Source organism: Hibiscus syriacus, unplaced genomic scaffold (genome assembly GCF_006381635.1).
Source record: "Hibiscus syriacus cultivar Baekdansim isolate YM2019G1 unplaced genomic scaffold, ASM638163v2 tig00113721_pilon, whole genome shotgun sequence".
Taxonomy (NCBI): Eukaryota; Viridiplantae; Streptophyta; class Magnoliopsida; order Malvales; family Malvaceae; genus Hibiscus; species Hibiscus syriacus.
In genome coordinates, this window is record NW_024063468.1 from 157,250 (window position 1) to 175,987 (window position 18,738).

Sequence of the window (18,738 nt, forward strand, 5' to 3'; positions counted from 1 at the left end):
CAGTCAAACCCGTTGACTTTGATTTTGATCGAAAATTCCAAATTTTTGAAAAGTCATATTCTATGCTTTCGACATCCTGAATCCGAATCCGAAGTCCATTTCGCCAAATTCGAAACCGGTAAGTTGGTTTTAACTGATTTATCATCCTATTCGATCTGTTTATCTCAATTAAGCTCCGTTTCTGATGTAATTTCTGATGAAATGGATCCGAGGAAATATTGGAATATGATTTCAAGATCGAGGGTGTTCGAATAGAATTTAATGGTCGATCAGTATGGCATAAAAATCGAGGTAATACTTTACTACCTCTTTATGCTTTATGGAACATATGAATATTGGTAAATGCATGATTAAGATAATGTTAGTCTAATTTGTGTAGTTAATTAATTTCTACACTCGATTTGAATACAGTAAAAAGGTTCAATAATTAATTATGGTTCAGATGACTTTTATAAGAAATTGAGGGATTGTTAGGATTAAATTACAAGTTATGTGATTAGTGATAAAGAAATCATCCATGGTTTTGTAACTTATATGTTATATCAACAAAGGTTAAATATTAAAGGTACTCGGATGAGAAATTATGAGAATACTCTGGGTGGGTAAAATTATGAAAATACCCTTATGTTGTAGGATGACAAGAATTGTCCTTGAAATTGGTTAATAACTCTGAAAAGACATATTGATCTGATATAATTACATATGTGCATAAGAAATGATAGTTTTGTTTAGAAAATTGGAATAACTGGTTTTTAACGTCAATAAGGGTTTGCGCAAGATGCTAGAAGTTTGTTAAGGAATAATTTCAAGAACAGAGAATGTTCGGGAAAGCAATTGACCATAGGATCTTTAAATTATAATTATTTTCGTTAAGAGCTAATATCGAAATTATCTCGTTAAGAAATTACGAAAATATCCTTGAGAGGTAAAATAGCATGAGTTGACCCTGAATAAAAAAGTACTTTGAGGATTTGTACTTAACTCGATTAAGTACAAATTTAATTGTTAAGATCTTGTATTTGTACAGAAAAATGCATGATATTCCGTTTGTAAAATTTGAGAAGGCACTTGGCCCGAAAATATTCGAGTAATGAGTAAATACCTGAAGAATAATTTATCGGGGGTATTCTGCTGTCAGAATTGTTCAAAAGGACTGAAATAAATGATAAGATTAAATTTAATAGTAAGATCAGACGGAAGAAAATGATTAAAATACACTGAATCTATAAAATGACCAAAATACCCCTGTAATGGAAATGACTCAAGAATATCACCAAACTCAGGAATGGTTGGATATCCTCAAGCTCTGAAATGAATGGAATAAAACTGAATACCAAAATTACCAAAATAACCTTATGGCCTAAACTAAGTAAATATCTTGGATTAGTTAAGGAATCCAAATAAGCATGGTATTGGACTACATTTAAAAGTAATGAAACATAATTTAAGTGAGTAGATCAACCATAAAGCTATGTCAATACCTGAATGGCATAGATATTACTGGAATGCATGTTCGTCTTCTCAAGTTTGGCTCGATGATAAATTTTAAAAGTATTCAGCTCAGCTCAACTCTAGATCGCATTCAGTACTAAGAATTGGACGTTTGTTCGATAAATCAACTACGATGACCAAATTCAATGGAACAGAAGTACAACATGTATATGAAATTCAAGAAAGTGAATTACTCTGGAAAATCCCGACTGGAATAGACTTGAATGCTATAAATTAAGTAACCTCAAGGACTGAGGATTAAATAAGTGATTTGAATGAATCTGGAAATGTTAATGAACATACATGATGTAATGTTCTTATGGATCATGAATTACAAATCAAGCACGTTAGTATTTCATGATATAGTGGAAGTGTAAAAATGAAATAAAGTAATTGGAAAATCTATTCAGTGATGATTCCGAAGATGATCTATGGATAAGAATTTGTGGTATTAAAGAGTAAATACCCTGGAAGGAAAATGAATTGACCAGTTGACATAGATTGTTAAGATTTTGAATCTTCGTTCTCAAGTTATTCGATTATCCGATCAATTGACATTGATGTAAAGGATTCTGAATACCCTTCAGATTACGTACAACTTCTGAAAACTGTCCGAATAAGATATGACCCTGATAATTCACATTCTGAATAACTGATGAATTCTGAATAACTGATGATTTCACCAGTTAATGAACTTTTCCAATAGTATTTCTAACTTCCGGTATTTTATCGGTATACTGAAGATTCGTATTTCTCATCCTGATAAGATTATCTTGTACCTCTGAATAATATCTGTAAACTCTGGTGTGTTCACTAATCATATAAATATTTTATCTAATTTCTGACTTGAATTCTGTTCTGATACATGACCTGAATTCTGTTCTGATTTCTGATCTGGATTCTGTTCTGATATCTGTTCTGAATTCCGTTTTGATTTCTGATATCTCCGTTTACCGACGGAGAAATATTTTATCTGGGGGGTCTATTGTTGGAGGAAGATTATCTGTAGGCTTCTCGGCTGTGTACTCAGGGCCTCACTGGTTGTGCGGGGTGTATGGTTCCGGGGAACCTACACAAACAGATTGTGAAAGGATGGGGGTGTATATATATATATATATATATATATGTTTTAAAATAAAGATATGTATCTTTTTACTGGTTTTACGGGAACACACTAGAAAACCTATTTTGATCTCCTAAACCTAGACAATAAAAATATTTCCGTCTGAAATGAATATTATATGTTACTATCTGCGATATCAATGGACCTCAGCTCTGCCTAAAAATATGTAGATATCTGAACCAGTAAGGAAATGTATGTTTATCTGTATATGCAAGTTCTTCAGCATCATCTGGTAGTTCTGTATTACTGAGCTTTCCGAAGCTCACTCTATTACTCAACATTGCAGGTTAAAAGAATTATACCAGTGCAGCTATCGACATCAGTAAGGGAGTTCTTCCGGTGTTGTTTGTAGAGTACGGTATATGTGATTAGGGGGCATGTAATTGATTTTGTTTTATATTTGAGTCTGAAAATCTGTTTTAATTTTATATACTGATTAATGATTTTATAATTTACATGTTCTGATAAAAAGATTTAAATTTTTCGCTATTTTTACAGTGGGTCGCTCCGGTGGCCCTAATGTGACTTCCCGGATCGGATCGGGTTACCCGCATCGGTCTGGGGGGTTACAGATAACGTCGAAACTTGGTGTAGAAGCCATGAATGACTTGACTCTTCTAGGATCTTCTCAAGAGGTGGTAAAACCTTCCAATGAGTCTAGCTCTGATACCAATTGTTGAGTTAATCAATCAAGAAAAGTGAACAAGAGGGATGAATTGGCTATAAAAATTTGTTAGAAACTTAAGTAAGAAATTATAAATTGACACAAGGGATTTAGAGTGGTTTAACTTCCTTAATGTAGTATACATCCACTACCTTAGCTTTCTAACTAGTGATTTCAACAAATTAACTAATTTGTTCTAACCTTTTAAGACAAGTTGTGACCTTACACAATACTAGGACTTATACCCCAAAGCCTTTAGTGTTCAACCCTTCCCAAGAAGTAATTACAAATGAGCAAACTTTTGAATATCCTCATAAAAATAAGTTGTTTGTAAACTGAAGCTCTCATACACCCAAGAACACAGAATGAAAAGTACAATGAATGGAATAGTATTCAATGAAAGAAAGACATATACGATTATAAAATTGGCTCTATTTACTCTTTGGTTGTTGAAATAACTTTATTGTCATTACTTGGTTGTTTAAAGACCCCTTTTATGTGCTCTCATTAAATTATAGTCATTTGAGGTTGTTAGAGGAAGTTTGAAGTTGTTTGAAGCATTAAATTTCTGCATTAATGGCTACATGCACAGGAAGTTTCGAAACTATGGGGAAAGTTTTGAAACTCTTCGAAAGAGAAATTAAATAATATGACCATTGGAGCCCAAAGTATCGAAACTTCAAGTAAAGTTTCGAAACTTTTGAGAAACTTCAAAACTCCAAAGCCTACTGTCTTGGAAAGTTTCGAGACTCTTGTAGAAGTTTCGAAACTTCTGGTCAAAGCTTGTTTTAAAATATGTTTTTTGATATTTTGAGAAAAATATGACTTTGAAAATTGTTCTAAAAAGTTTGAAAGATAATTTTAACATAGTTTGAACTTAAATGACTTATTTTAAAGATTTGATAAATTGGGACTTAAAAATAATTTTACAAAAATTGATGTATAACTATATATTAAGTTATATCAAAATCATTTATGTTTATCAATGTCATTTTTAGTCCATCAACTTTCATCCTTAAGCTAAAATTACCAATCCAAAACTCTATATGGGTTATGCTCTCTTACAAGGCAATTGAGTTTGTCTAAACCATCTTGGGTCAATCTATAACTCCTAACCCAGGGTTTGAGGCATTACAAAACGTGTCATACAGATAGACTTATTGAAAATAAAAACAAATGAAAATAAAGATGTGATATAAAAAAAATAAAAGGGTAGAGTATACAAATGGTCCCCCGACTATAGGGTATTGCTTTATTAAGTCTCTTGACTATTAAAAGTTATAAAATGGTCCTCCGAATATATAATGTTACTTTGTTAAGTCCATCGACTATTTAAAGTTACAAAATGGTCACCCAACTATTCATTATGTTCCAAACTCGTCATTGTTCGTTAAAATTGGAGTTGTCTAAACTGAACGTTAACATGATGACTGAGATATGATAGTCATATGAGATTTGGGATCAAATTTTATCATATCATAGTCAGTAGGTTAATGTTCAACTCAAAATACCGTAAATTTTTCAATGAAAAAAGGATGAGTTTGGAACATAATGAATAATCGGGTGATCATTTTGTAACTTTCAATAGTCGATGGACTCAACAAAGCAACACTCTATAACCAGATGACCATTTTATAACTTTTTATAGTCGAGGAACTTAATAAAGCAGTACCTTGTAATCGAAGGACCATTTGTTTACTTTACCCAAAATAAAATAACAATAAAAAATATCGACGATCGGCAACCAACATTAAAGTTGGTGCCACCGTTGATCAACAAAGATAAAAAGAAAATGGTATGAATGATGTAGCAATGAAAGAAAACTAAGAGAGGAAAAATGATAGAGAGAAAAATATAATAATTTTAACATTAATTGTTTATTAAAAGTAATTTTATAAATTATATATATATTTATATTACTGCTTACCATAAATTATGGCATGTTATTTGTTGAGTTTTATGACTACTAAAAGTTATAAAATAGTCATCCGACTATAAGACATTGTTTTGTCAAGTTCCTCAACTATTAAAATTTACAAATTGATTATTTGACAATTCATATATATTCTAAATTCATTCTTTTTTGTTTAAATTTAGCCGGATCTTATCTTATGTTCATGTCTATATGCAGAGATTCTTTCGCAGGGATAATTATGCAGGGATTAATTCCTGTTACAGACGCACATATGATTTTAATGACTGCATATGAATACTGTTTAGCTATGTATTTATGTATTTATTTATACATGCATTGCATTTTATCTAAATTTTTAATTTTCTGACTGCCGGAGGTCTTCCACGGAAGTTACTCTCAACCTGGCGTTGGGGGTAGCCTACTACCCTACCTCCCCCTTACCCCATACATATGGGAATTGGGTTTTGTTGTTGTTGTTGTTGTATTCTTTTTTGTTTAAAAAATTAATGGTCGTCTGAGTTGGACATTAACATATTGACTAAGATATGATAGTTGTTTTAGATTATGAGATCATATTTTATCATATATTGGTCAGTAGTTTAACATCTAGCTTTGACTTTCATTAATTTTTTAAGAGAAAAAAGACGATTTTGAAACATATGAATAATTAGGTGATCATTTTATAACTTTTAATAATCGAGAGACTCAACAAAATAATACCATATAATTTAAAGATTATTTTATAACTTTTAATAATCGTAGAACTCAACAAAATGATATTTTTGGTCAAGTCACCCTTTGTTTACTTTGCCCTGTTTGTTTTAGCCATAATGTTAGCTGAAATTTCATAGACAGCAACAATGGGCGTTTGGCCTTTTAATTTCAAAGTGTGGGCTTGGGTATGTTGTTTTTGGGCCTGGTGGTCCTCAAAACCCTCGTCACCAACAGCACAATAAGTAGGTTAACTCTGGATTGAGTGTGGAGTGTGGACGCTTCTGAATCTTTATCCATTTTCCTTTTCCCCTACTCGGCTAAAACCTAGCTCTCGAAAAGAAGGATGTCGCCGGCAGCTGTGGTTGAAGCCGCTAAGCCTGAGGCCGAGGAGGTTCCTTCAACTGAGGAGGCCAAGAAGCAGCTTCAGGTTTCCTCTTATTTACTCCCCGTTTTGTTTCCTTTAAACGTTTGTTAATATGGTATGGTTACAGAGCGAGGAGGCTGTCGTTGAAGATGTTAAGGAAGATGAGAAAGAACATGACGACGACGATGAGGATGATGACGAAGATGACGATGATAAGGAAGATGATGCCCAAGGTTTCTCCCATATTTTTTTTTAATTTTTTCCCGTTTTGTTTCTTTGCTCTCGTTTCTGTATTATAGATGTTATCGTCATTTCCAATGGTACTTCGTGAATTAATGGGACCATTTGCTGAAAGTTTTTTATTTTTTGGAATTTTGCCTGTATATATGCTTATATCATCTGTTTGAATGTATTCCTTTTGAAAGAAACTTCTGTAAATTGTCCAATTCTTTCGAAAACTGCATGGCTAAAGTTTTGTCGCATAAAAGCTTGCTATTCAGATTCGTGGGAATTAGATTAATTTTTATGGATACAATTTCTTGAGATGCTTTATATTGTAGATAACTGATGTGTTAGTGGCAATGAATTTCGTCGTTTTGATGTATGCTGTTGTTATTTAGTTGCTTATTGTCTTATCCAAGTTAATTGTATGGATATTTCTGTGCAGCCTTTATAGATTGCTTCGAATATTGATTGCAGGTGCTAATGGAAGTTCCAAGCAGAGCAGGAGCGAGAAGAAGAGTCGAAAGGCCATGTTAAAGCTAGGCATGAAGCCTGTTACTGGTGTAAGCAGGGTCACCATAAAGAGAACAAAAAATGTATGATTTCCATGATTTTCTTTTCAATTTGAATAGCCGAGGTACTTTGATGAATGGTAATATAACCTAGTTTCTCTTGCATTCAGGTACTGTTTTTCATCTCGAAACCTGATGTCTTCAAGAGCCCGAATTCCGAGACCTATGTCATTTTTGGTGAGGCTAAGATAGAGGATTTGAGCTCCCAGCTACAGACACAAGCTGCCCAGCAGTTCAGGGTGCCAGACATGGGCTCTTTGACCGCAAAACCAGACACTTTTTCTTCGGCTGCTGGAGCACCGGCTGATGAGGAAGAAGAGGAGGTTGATGAGACTGGTGTAGAGCCAAGGGACATTGACTTGGTCATGACACAGGCTGGGGTTTCAAAGGCCAAGGCTGTCAAGGCCCTCAAGAGTAATAACGGTGACATTGTGAGTGCTATTATGGAGCTTACCACTTAGGTAGTCTCTGTCAGTAGATTGTCGATGAGTATTTGGAACTAGTACTCGAAGTGGCTTAGATTACCCTTTCTTTATTTCTCTTGAAATTTAGATTATTTTCTCGGAACCTCATCATCGGTGTATCTGCAACTGATTGTTTCCTTGCCCATTTCTATAAGAAATTTGTGCCCATTTTTGGGACTTAAGTTCTGTTGCAATTTTGGTAGTAGATAATTTGCAGCAAATGATTTCATGTATGGTTTGATATTTGAGGACATTAGAGATGCAAATACTTGATGAAATTGATTCTGCAAACAAAAGAGAGAAGTAATTGATTCTATGTTCAAATATGTTTTGCGTAAGCTGACCTAAGAATTTTTAAGTCTTGAACTTTTTAAAAAGAAAACTTCTAAAGAAAGGAAATGAGACTAATGAATGACAGTCCAGTTAGCAGCGAAAATGAAGCCACAGTCACCAAGGCTGAAGGCAGAGGCGGCGAAAGGTGCCCTTGCTACGACGGGCGAGCTCCTTGGTGGCACCAGCACCAGTCTTGGATGTCGATTCCGGATGGCGACTAAAACAAGAACAGTTCAAAAGTTGTGGTTAAAATGAAAAATTTTAAAGTTTAGTGACTAAATCTGGAATGAGAAGAAAATTGAATGATGATTTATATAAGGTTTAATTATAAAATAAGTATTCAAACTATATTGCTTTTCCTAAATAGATGTTTAATTTTTTTTAATCAGATAGGTGCATGATGTTATAAACGTTATCACTTTAGGTGTTCAGGTTGTAACTGTTGTTAAATTTCTATGTTGAGTGATACATGTTACGTTTTGATAATTTTATTTTTTTTAAAATAAAAATTTAAAATTATATTAAAAAACACAAATATTTTGAAACACTTTAAAAAAAACTCTTGAAAACCCTCAAATTAATCCCAAAACTCACGCCGATCATCGCCCTTTGTCATCGACGAACCTCTACCGGATCTCACTTCCATCCGATGATCGATAACCTTATGAAATTGTAGCCAATCGACGTGTGTACCCTGACGAACCCGATGTTGCAAATCGTGACCTCATGCGATCCCCACAACCAATTGACGGTAAGTATGCGACGTATGACTAAGAAGATGGTAAGAATTACGTCGGCGGCTGTGACTGTGGCCTACAAACACTACGTCGACGGATTAAAATTAAGGATTTAAGATTTTTAAAGATTTGAGACACATATTACTTAAAGGATAAATTTAACGACATTTACGACCCGAGCACATCCAAAATGTCCTCTCACTTCGTGTCACTGCAATATTCAAAGTTGAAACGCGTTGATTGTATTATCTGATAAAGGACAATATGGTTGTCATTTTCCTTGATAATCTATTTCACCATCCGACATGCTTTAGTTAAGTTAATCAAAATCTGAAATTCAATAAAGTTGCTCAATCAAACATTTCCATTTCAATATAGAAAATTATGGCACATCACATCCAGCTTTAAAAATAAACTTGAAATTCACTCTAATTCCATCTAACTTTTTTTATACTAATAATCAATCTCTCTAGCTGTTGATCACCCTACAGTTGGCTCGAATCTCCCCTTCGGTTCCCGTCAAGACATCAAGCTGCCCCATCTTCACAATCGCAGCTGCAAATTTGGCTTTCCACTTGATCGGATTCCTTGCATTCTCCGCCACATGGTTTGCCGTGCCCTGGCTCGTTAGCAGCGTGTGGTCCGATGTGAACAAGCCCCTGTTCGCTAGAATGTCGGCGTAGTAACCCGAGTCAGCGATGCTTGGAGTCGAAGTCATCGGCACCACTATGCTAGGATCCGTGCTACCTTGAGGGCATTGCTGCTTCAACTTGGCTGCATATTTTGGATCTAAACTCGGGTCCTGCATTGATGTACCACTGAAATTGTATAGTCTGTCACTGAATGAACTGCAGTGAGACCGCCCGAGTGTGTGTCCTCCCGAAAGTGTGACCATTTCCTCTTGTGTGAAGCCTTATTCGCAAACATCTGCGTCAGTTGGTCGACGTTGAACGTCGGGGACGGTAGATTTCCAATGATCTCCGATGCTAGTGATGTTCTGCCGTCTCTTCTTCCTGCATGGACATCATAACCAAGTCCTCCGGCCTGCGCGAACATTCGATAAGTGTCACGAATTTTAGTTGATTAAAGAGTGAATGCATATGTGATTACCATCTGTATGCTGTCCCTAGCTGCAAATGCAACTATATCAGAACATGAAACTATTCCTTTGCATACAGCTTCCAATCTAGCCTTTGCTCGGTCTATGACTTCGTAGCCTCGTAGACTCGGGTTATTGGCAAAGGAGTCTTTCTCTGCCATGCCGGCTGGAGTCGAGTCGAGGAGTACCGATGCATCACAACCCTATGAGTCACAGATCAAACTGATCAATGAATCTAATTATATATATATATATATATATATAAAAGATTAAATGGCCATAGTGCTCACTCACCCTAACAAAGCAATCATGGAAATGCATTCTCATCAAAGCAGCAGCAAGTCCTCTATCTTTAACAATCGCTCTCGTCACTTCTTCTTTGACGATAAATTCTACTGAGCTACATGTATCTTTGTAAAATCCAACTTGAAGCTGAGAATGAACACTATGAAAAATCAAAACCACAAACAATATAACAAAGACTAGAGCTGGCTTGCTTGGACTCATCTTAATCATCACTACCAGATGATCTTTATGATTCATGGCAGCCCAACATCGAGCTACTTATAGTTGAAGAAAAATGGGGTTAAACCATGTTGATTAGTTTGTTATCATGATTCATGAATGATGAAAGTATATAATATCATGTGAGGTGAGGTGATAATGCTGTGGAATGTCATTGTCGTTTGAGGGGCTGAACATTATTGGAACCTTTTGAGACTTTGAGAAAAACGACAACCTAAGAGGTTTAATTGAAAACTGGAAAAATCTGGGGATACGACAAGAATCCGAGATTCAGAAACATAGATGGTAGATGCACAAAATCTGGGATTTTCTGAAACTGAACAGCCAAGTTGAGGGAAGGGGAAGGTGTAAGCCATAAGGATTAAAGATAAGGAGCCATGTTTATTTCACCTTGACTTGCTGCTGAAGCTAAGATGAACATAAAATATATAGGAAAAGCTAGTGTGTTGCGATAAATTTGGTTATTTTATTGTTGTCCAAGAATATGCGGTAGGTTACGATGAGACAGGTCGAACAAGACAAGAAGGGTTCGTTCAAAACAAGTTTTTAATAAGACACAATTGGCAATCACAGACAGTTTTTATTTCTTAACCATTACAGGATTTCAATATTTGGGATCAAACAGCAGGGAAAAGTGTTAGGAAACATCACCTGTAGTCCCTACAAGAACAAACTCCATGTCTGTAATGGTGGAAACTTGTCCTATTCCCGACGATAATCTTCCTCCCATTACCCATACACCTTTGAAACTGACTTCATGAAGGTATGGCAGACCTCGTAAATTCTAAGATTATTGACTATCCGAATGACTAATTCAAATCGAGTATTGGATATGGAATGCCAACCTTTTCAACCAAATTTTCTTCATTCACAAACAACATCAGAATTTGAACTACTGAATTTATTTGAGGGATTTAATATTTCATCTCAGTAAATCAATTAATTATTGGTTTAAGTGTTTAAAGTTTCTTTTGAACAAATTAGATATTTAAAGTTTCTTTTTTGGTCATGTCAGTCGTTCAACATTTTCTTCTTTATCATTATTGTTTTAAGTGTATGATCCATTGACAGTTAAGAATATCTGTTAATCACTTAAAGTGTGACACATGTTGCGTTTATATATTATTTTTTGAAATTTTACTCTAAAAAATATTAAAAATTTAAAAATTTTAAAAAACCTCAAATTTCTCATAAATTAAAAATAAATAAATCTCTAATTCCAAACCCTCATTACGGTCTTCGATCATCGCTATCATCGTCGACAAACTGCCACCCATCTATTGTCGTCCATAAATTGATCGATCATCGTCCTTTTCATCCCCTAATCCCTAAATTCTTAAGTTTTAATCCCTAAAAGCTCCAATATCCAATATCCAAATCCTAAATCTCTAATTCCTTTCCCCCTCTAATCTCCCCTTCGCCATCATCGAAAACTCATCACTGCCAACAATAAGCAGGGAAAAGACAATTGGAGAGAAAAGGAATCGAGGATTAAAAATTTTGATACCGAAAATTTTAAGGATTTAGGGTTTTAAATTTAGTGATTTAAGAGATTGAGACGACGACAAAGGCGAGTCAGTCAATGGGTGGGTGGCTATTTGAGGACATCGACAACGGTCGACGATGACTAACAACGAAAATGAGGGTTTAGAATTAAAAATTGCAGGAGCTGGTTTTTTTTTTTAAATTTTTAAACGACATTCCAAAAATTTATAAACTCAACATGTGTCATGTTTTTAATAGTTGATGAACTTTTTTTTAATGGTCGTTAATCGTCAAATACCTTAACTGATAACGAAAAAAAGTGTTAAACACTTAACAAAAAAAATTAAAGTAAATAAAAATTTAATTTGCAGACTTATTTTTTAATTAAGCCTCTTCGGCATAAATATTTGAATGTAGCACAAGAGCTCCATGATGATCTGGCTCAAGCCCAAGTAGCTTTTTGGCATAGAAAATTCTCCTAATTCAGTATCACCATGAATTCGACAAGCAGACATGAGGGATCCCCAAATGACCACATTGGGTGCAATGGGATTGTCTCTACAATCTCAACACCTTCTCTCAAGAGATTAATGCACGGCCAAAGATGTCAACCATGCAACCGTAATGTTCATTTCTAGGGATCATCTTGTGTTCATTAATCATGTGTGAATTTGTCTAAAAGGATTGGTATTTATGGGTCACCAAGATGCTTTAATTCATTGGACATTTTGGGTACCAAGTTTCCATGAGAAATTGAAAAGGCCGAAAATGTTGAACCCCGCCATTTATTTACAAAAGTGAGGGAGGAAACGCTTAATTAAGAAATCACATTTACACTTCCCTTACTTTGGAAATGCATGCATGCATGCATTCGCATATGTAATACCAATCCTTAACTAGAAAGAATAAGATCGGGTAAATACTTTTCTCCATGCTTTCCAGCTTAGAGATCGAGCCTTCATCAATGCCAATGAAGGCTTGTTGAACTTGAAGTCCTTACGAGTAACAGAAGGTGGCGACGGCTCCGCCTCATCCTCATGCATCTCCACGTTGTCTTCTGGTTTCCAAAACCTAGCTTCCTTTCTCTTGCTTCTCATCGTCGATAGAACATCGTGTTTGTTGCAGATTCCCCACACCGTCACCTTTTGTTGTTCATACTCCACTGTTACCGAGTATATGCCTGCACCCATAACCAAGACCAATCGTGTAAGGCAATGGTTTTTTTTAATGTTAATCATTAAGAAAGATGATTTGGAAATACCTTTGAGATGGGACAAAGTCTTCTTGACTTTCCTCTCGCATCCATAAGAATACAAAGGCACCATCATCTCCACGTACTGCGGCTCCACTTTCTTGCTAGCTACTGCAACTATCTGCATGTCACCCATTCTTCTTTCTTTCAGATTCTTATCTTCTTCTTCTTCTGTGCTGCAACTCGGTGTTCATTAGGGCTTATATAGGAGGTTTTTACAGGCCATAATGTGTCAGCATATCTGTTTGTTTTCCGGAAAGTGGATTGAATCATCTCCTTTTTCATCATGGGAAATTGGATACTTCTCTTTGTTTATGGATATATTAGTTTGGCTCCCATGTGGATTGTTGTTTTCTTAACGAAGAAGTCGCTTTCTGTTGCATATATGACACTATAATCTCCACTTTATTTGCAGTGATATGATGAAAGCTGCAGTTTATTTGTTGAACTTTTTTATATTCAAAACTGCACGTGCCACGTTGAATTTATGTTGTAGGATGAGTCAGAGCGCAGATATGCAAATCGAGAGGTCCTACCATGTGAAACCCATACCAAACCTCAAATCTTAAACCTAAAACTTAAATCTTAAATCATAACATAGAAAGATAAAATATTTTTTTATTGTGAGTTAAAAAAATATTTTTTTATAAGTTATAAATTTTGATTAAATTTAAGTCATTTATTTATTTAAATTCAATGGCTATAAATTGGTGTAAAACTTATATATAGGGGTATGATCTAATTACACCAAATGTAAAACTTTTAATTTTACACATTTTTATGATCATTGGATGAGGAAAATCAAATGTTGAGATTAACGGTAGAAAATGTGAAGATATTCATTGGGGAAAAAGGGGTTAATTCAACATTTGATTTATCTGTAAAACTAAAAATTAGATGTAAGTTGATTTTAACCCAGATATATATATATATATAATCAGGTTCTAATTAAAAAATATAGTGAGAGGGGAGTATCATTACAATTATTTGGGGTAGGGTAAGGTTGGATCAAATATTTTTCACTCTAAATCTTACCTATTTAATCATTTAAAGAAAATTGGTTCGAGTCCGATTATTTATCCAAAAAAGATTGATCCTATAAGATTGAGTCAAAACTCGTTAGATTCAAATTTTATATTCATCGCTATTTATATGTATCCTCTTACAACACTGATTATTAACAAATCATCATAAGATTTTTTAAAATTAAACTTATTTGAATTTATAGTTTAAAATATAGCATGGTTTGATTTATTAGTTTTATACAAAACTATACATCATTAATATATTAAATATTCACCTTAAATAAAAGTTATTTTATTTTTATTATAGAACAATTATGATCTTATATTGACCCCAAAACCTCACCAAAATAAGAATTGGGCTAGAAACTATAAGATAGTTGAGATTGACCCCATTTGAAATTCATTCTTCCTTTCTCAGCAAAAAGAAAAAAGAAACACTAATGGATAAAAAATGTGAACTTTAAGGGATACAATATGGTCATGAGGGGGGGGGGGTCTTTAGATGGGGTGTTAGCACAATCTACATGCAATGCATGTTTGAGTATAAAGCAATCATTCTTGACCACCCATCCAGTAGCGGGTGTATTAAGGGCCGAGGGTGGATATTAAAATTCGAATTTTCTTCGATTAGTCATCTATTTTATTAAATGTGCACATCCTGAACAAATATTATGATTACCTTTAAATCTGAATTTTCTTCGATTATGACATATATTATTGATAATGTCTATCATGAAATTTTATTTATGCATACCTCATTAATATATATATATACATACCTACATTAGACAAAATTTCTGAATCCGCCGCTACACTCATCGCTTGCTTTTCCAAATCCATTATGCTAATTCCTAACAATATTATATCTCATAATTGCACGATCCCATTTTTTTAATACTTAATTCTTATATCATTTATTAACAGTTAATTTAAAACTGATAAATGCTATAGTAAACGATATTTGTATTATATAACTATATTACCTTGATTATTAAAAGAATGATTTTTATTCCTAAAGGTTTCGGGTTCGAGTACCAACGGGTTCGAATACCAGCGATTATAGCAAAGTGATTGAACGTGTAGTGTCAAATGGTTGAGATTATTTAAAACATATGCTACTTTCTAATTACCTCTGGTTAAACTGTTCATCTTTATTGCCTCATACATTCTTAGGTCATAAGCTGAGCACCCATTCATTCCCTTGGAGATTTTCATTTCTATTCTCTCTAATTATAATTAAAATTAGGTTTAGAATTTATTAAAAAGAATATGTATTATTAAAACAAAATGATCATATTATAAACATATAAATTAGCAACTATTAACATAATTAACGCTTTAATATAAGGGTAAATTATGTATTTAGTATCTAAACTATTAACTTTGGCTCATTTTGGTATCTAAATTTTCAATTTTTTTAAAACTATACCTAAAGTTTAATTTTTATTTCATCTTAATACCATGTCGTTAAAAACTTAACGCGTTTAGAACTCAAACTATTAGTTTTGACCCGTTTTAGTACCTAAATTTTCATTTTTTTTCTTCAAAACTTAACGTTACATTTTTAACAAATGTACTAAAATGAAATAAAACTTATAGTTTAGATACAAAGTACGTAACTTACACTTATATAATTATAGGGGAGGGGGATGATGGAGATGACTTATTATTATGCATTATTAAAGTTCCATAAAAAGCCTAGTGGCGATTGTCGAATCATGTGATTTGCTAATTATCCCATCACAAGGACACACATGCGTGCATGGGACAAAAGGAATATGGACCTCTAACACAACTAAATAGAGAAACAAACAATCACATATGATAATGACAAATTGTTGTATTCGCTAACCCTTTATATGATTTCGATATTATAAAAACATAATCATGTAGAATAAAGAGCCCTTGAATTTTATTGGTCAAATACTTCTGAAATCCGAGAGCCTAGCTAGTTTCCTAGTTTCTTAATTAAGGTTGGTTATAATATTTTTCCCAGTATTGAATTAGGCCTTTACAAAATTGAGGCTCCTAGTGATTTCAGGACTTCACACCAACTTTTAGACCTCCTTCTTCCATGGCAGCATAAACGCTTTTGACATTAGCAGGTGATGTTTCATAGGTCTTCAACTGCATATCTTCCGATCCGGGAACTGGTTTCGGTGATGCTTCATCTCCCGCATTTGCCTTGCCCGACAATTTCGACTCCTTCCTTCTTCCCCACAGGAACGAGTACAGGCCAACTATGATCATAACCGTGCCTACCACGCTGAAATCACCAATCCATTGCAGTAACAATGTGAGTGCGTGCATGTTAAGAAGGATATGTGAATGTCTAGGGAGTTTGCAGAAGAACATACATTCCGAGTCTCATCGGTTCTCCGAGTAACAGAGCTTCCGATACCGCGATGAATATCAGGGACAACGGGTTGAACATCGGGGCATAAGTAGGGCCTCGCTTTGCAATCGCCCATGTCAGTAGGCAGAATGTTGCCGCCGTGCTTAGTGCTCCCTGGACAACCAGAATCTTATATTTTAAGTACATCAGTGTGTAACCAAAAACTTTGGGAAATGTAATAGCGCCATTACTTTACCGAGTAAACTATGGTTACTAGTTGCAGGTTCCACTCTAATCTCCAAGCAGCCTCTCGCCTGTCTAAACACAGGCCGATTGCTGTCGATTGGACCGACGCCATGATGCATGTTATCAGCGTTGCCCGGTATCTCGACGGAAACACTCGGAGCAACTTCACCTGTTTGAAGTTGGTAAACTCAAATGAACAAAATTGAAGGACAAAATGGACTTAGTGGGGTAACACGTAGCTGATTCCAATCCATACCTGCAATATGTACCAAATAGCATAACACAAGCAGCTACCAACAAGCATGAAACTTCCTCGAGTCCAGTTCGAGCTCGAGACTTCCATGGCAGCAGGTGAGTGGAAATGGCGGTGATCATGAATGAGGTTGAATTCTTTTCCCTTATAAAGACTCGTCGTCAGCGCTCCCCCGACACATATAATTGCACCCATCGTCTTAATCTTCCCTGCTTTGCTATCTAGTCCCAGCTTCTCCATTCTGCGAAAGACACAGTGTTGTACAGTTTCACACACTGTTCCTTTAATGTGCAATAACGAAAGACCAGATTTTTAAACGATTCATTACCGTAAAAGGATGGAGAAGACGAAGGTGACGATCGGAATTACATTCAGGAAGTTGGTGGAATATGTTGCCGTTGTGTCTCGAAGACCATAATAAAACAATCCCATCGCCATTGTTATCCTGCGTGATCATTGAGTTAAGCACAAAGTTGTTTTGGTTGAACTTGAATACGTTTTTGATTGGCTGATTAAAAAGCGGGAAGCATTTTAAGCTTTTTAGGTCATCTTTACTATTGCTCCCTATCCTTTATCGCTTTAATTCAATTCCTAAAGTACATTTATGCAAAGTTCAAAAACTTGTTCATGAATTTCATATCTTCAGCTTTCTTTTTCATCTTTCGGCAGATGATTAAAAACTAGACACGTAGCTCATATTTCAAGACGTTACAACAGCAATAACGATATCAACCGAACTAAGACTATATAACATGACTTGCCTATGATATCGAATTCATCCTAATCCACAATCAATAGTCCGTGTGATTCAGATAAGTTTACGTTTTCTAATTTGTATGGCTTTGGCAAAGGGAAAAAGGAAAGGGAATGCCTAATTTATGCTTTTCTGGGAAAAAGCCAGATATGGAACTTGATGGTGATCTCCTACCAGCCCTTTACAGTCATCAGAAATCGATATGAAATGATGGGTTTCTGTGTTGGACCAAATCAACACAGATTCTCGAATTCTTACTTTATTTTTGCTTATTTAAAGCTCTGTAGACTGTAGCTAACAAATTTTATCATGTAAAATGATTGTACAGTTTTTAAATCAATTTGAGAAAGCAAAGCCTAACTATATTGACCTTAATTATACCATATTGAACAAGGTAGAGTTCCCAGATCATTCGAAATGCTTAAGTAAACTGGGAATCAACTAGCAGCTTACCCGGTTAAGGCATTGATGAAGAGCCAGAACCATGTCGACCAGGCCAGCTTCTTTGAATCAGCTCTGCAATCATGGCGGACCGGTAATGTGGAGCAAAACAATAACATGTAACAAATGGAAATACTATTAATTGTAACGGGGACGGGGGAGCAAACCTTTCGAGGAAGAAAGCAAAAGGAGCGACGCAGAGGGCGGCGACCAAATGCCGGTAAGCCATGAATGAAAAGATGAAGGTTCCTTGATTCAGTATGACTTTAGAAAGCAGCTGTTGTCCGGTGGCGAAGACCTGCACCGCCAACATGCTGGCCACCATCTGCGACCAAACCAACCATCTCTTCGCCGTTGCCACCATCGCCGGTCCTCCTTCTCCTACTGAAAAATCTCGATACGAATAGCTACTGAAAGAGAGGGAAAACTACTAAAAGCCCAAAATTAAACTCGAAACAGAGAGCGGGGAACGGCTGTCAGTGTCAACAGTTTTCGGTTTCTGATTCCCAATGAACACACACAAAAAGAGTCAAAAACAAAGCCCGAAGCGGGTCAACAGGAAAGAAGAAATAAATGCAGAGAAAAAGTCTGAAACAGATGCCATGGCATATATATTACGAGTCAGAGAACTGTGCGGCAGTCATTGGCATATTCTCATAATACACATCTTTAAGCGAAACATGTAATCCACTCTTTTAAACAGTAAATTTACTCTTCTGGGGAA

General features: G+C 35.2%; 3 protein-coding genes and 1 pseudogene across 3 annotated transcripts; 1 reads left to right on the forward strand and 3 right to left on the reverse strand.

Moving 5' to 3' along the window:
- The first annotated feature begins 6,182 nt into the window (after nucleotides 1-6,182).
- Nucleotides 6,183-7,652, forward strand: LOC120186817 (nascent polypeptide-associated complex subunit alpha-like protein 2). The gene is made up of 4 exons (XM_039190656.1): nucleotides 6,183-6,334; nucleotides 6,399-6,504; nucleotides 6,971-7,089; nucleotides 7,176-7,652. Exons 1-4 carry the CDS (start codon nucleotides 6,251-6,253, stop codon nucleotides 7,524-7,526), a joined length of 660 nt encoding a protein of 219 aa, XP_039046587.1. The 5' UTR covers nucleotides 6,183-6,250; the 3' UTR covers nucleotides 7,527-7,652.
- Nucleotides 7,653-8,940: 1,288 nt separating this feature from the next.
- LOC120186816 lies at nucleotides 8,941-10,277 on the reverse strand (annotated as a pseudogene).
- Nucleotides 10,278-12,596: 2,319 nt separating this feature from the next.
- LOC120186818 (heavy metal-associated isoprenylated plant protein 28) lies at nucleotides 12,597-13,112 on the reverse strand. Its single transcript, XM_039190658.1, has 2 exons — nucleotides 12,970-13,112; nucleotides 12,597-12,888 (listed from the first exon to the last, which is right to left on the reverse strand). Exons 1-2 carry the CDS (start codon nucleotides 13,094-13,096, stop codon nucleotides 12,605-12,607), a joined length of 411 nt encoding a protein of 136 aa, XP_039046589.1. The 5' UTR covers nucleotides 13,097-13,112; the 3' UTR covers nucleotides 12,597-12,604.
- A 2,800-nt stretch (nucleotides 13,113-15,912) lies between these two features.
- Nucleotides 15,913-18,420, reverse strand: LOC120186815 (WAT1-related protein At5g64700-like). The gene is made up of 8 exons (XM_039190655.1): nucleotides 18,182-18,420; nucleotides 18,027-18,089; nucleotides 17,148-17,264; nucleotides 16,823-17,060; nucleotides 16,577-16,735; nucleotides 16,343-16,494; nucleotides 15,988-16,251; nucleotides 15,913-15,957 (listed from the first exon to the last, which is right to left on the reverse strand). The coding sequence occupies exons 1-7, from the start codon at nucleotides 18,376-18,378 to the stop codon at nucleotides 16,023-16,025; spliced, it is 1,155 nt and encodes a 384-aa protein (XP_039046586.1). The 5' UTR covers nucleotides 18,379-18,420; the 3' UTR covers nucleotides 15,913-15,957; nucleotides 15,988-16,022.
- Nucleotides 18,421-18,738: the final 318 nt, after the last annotated feature.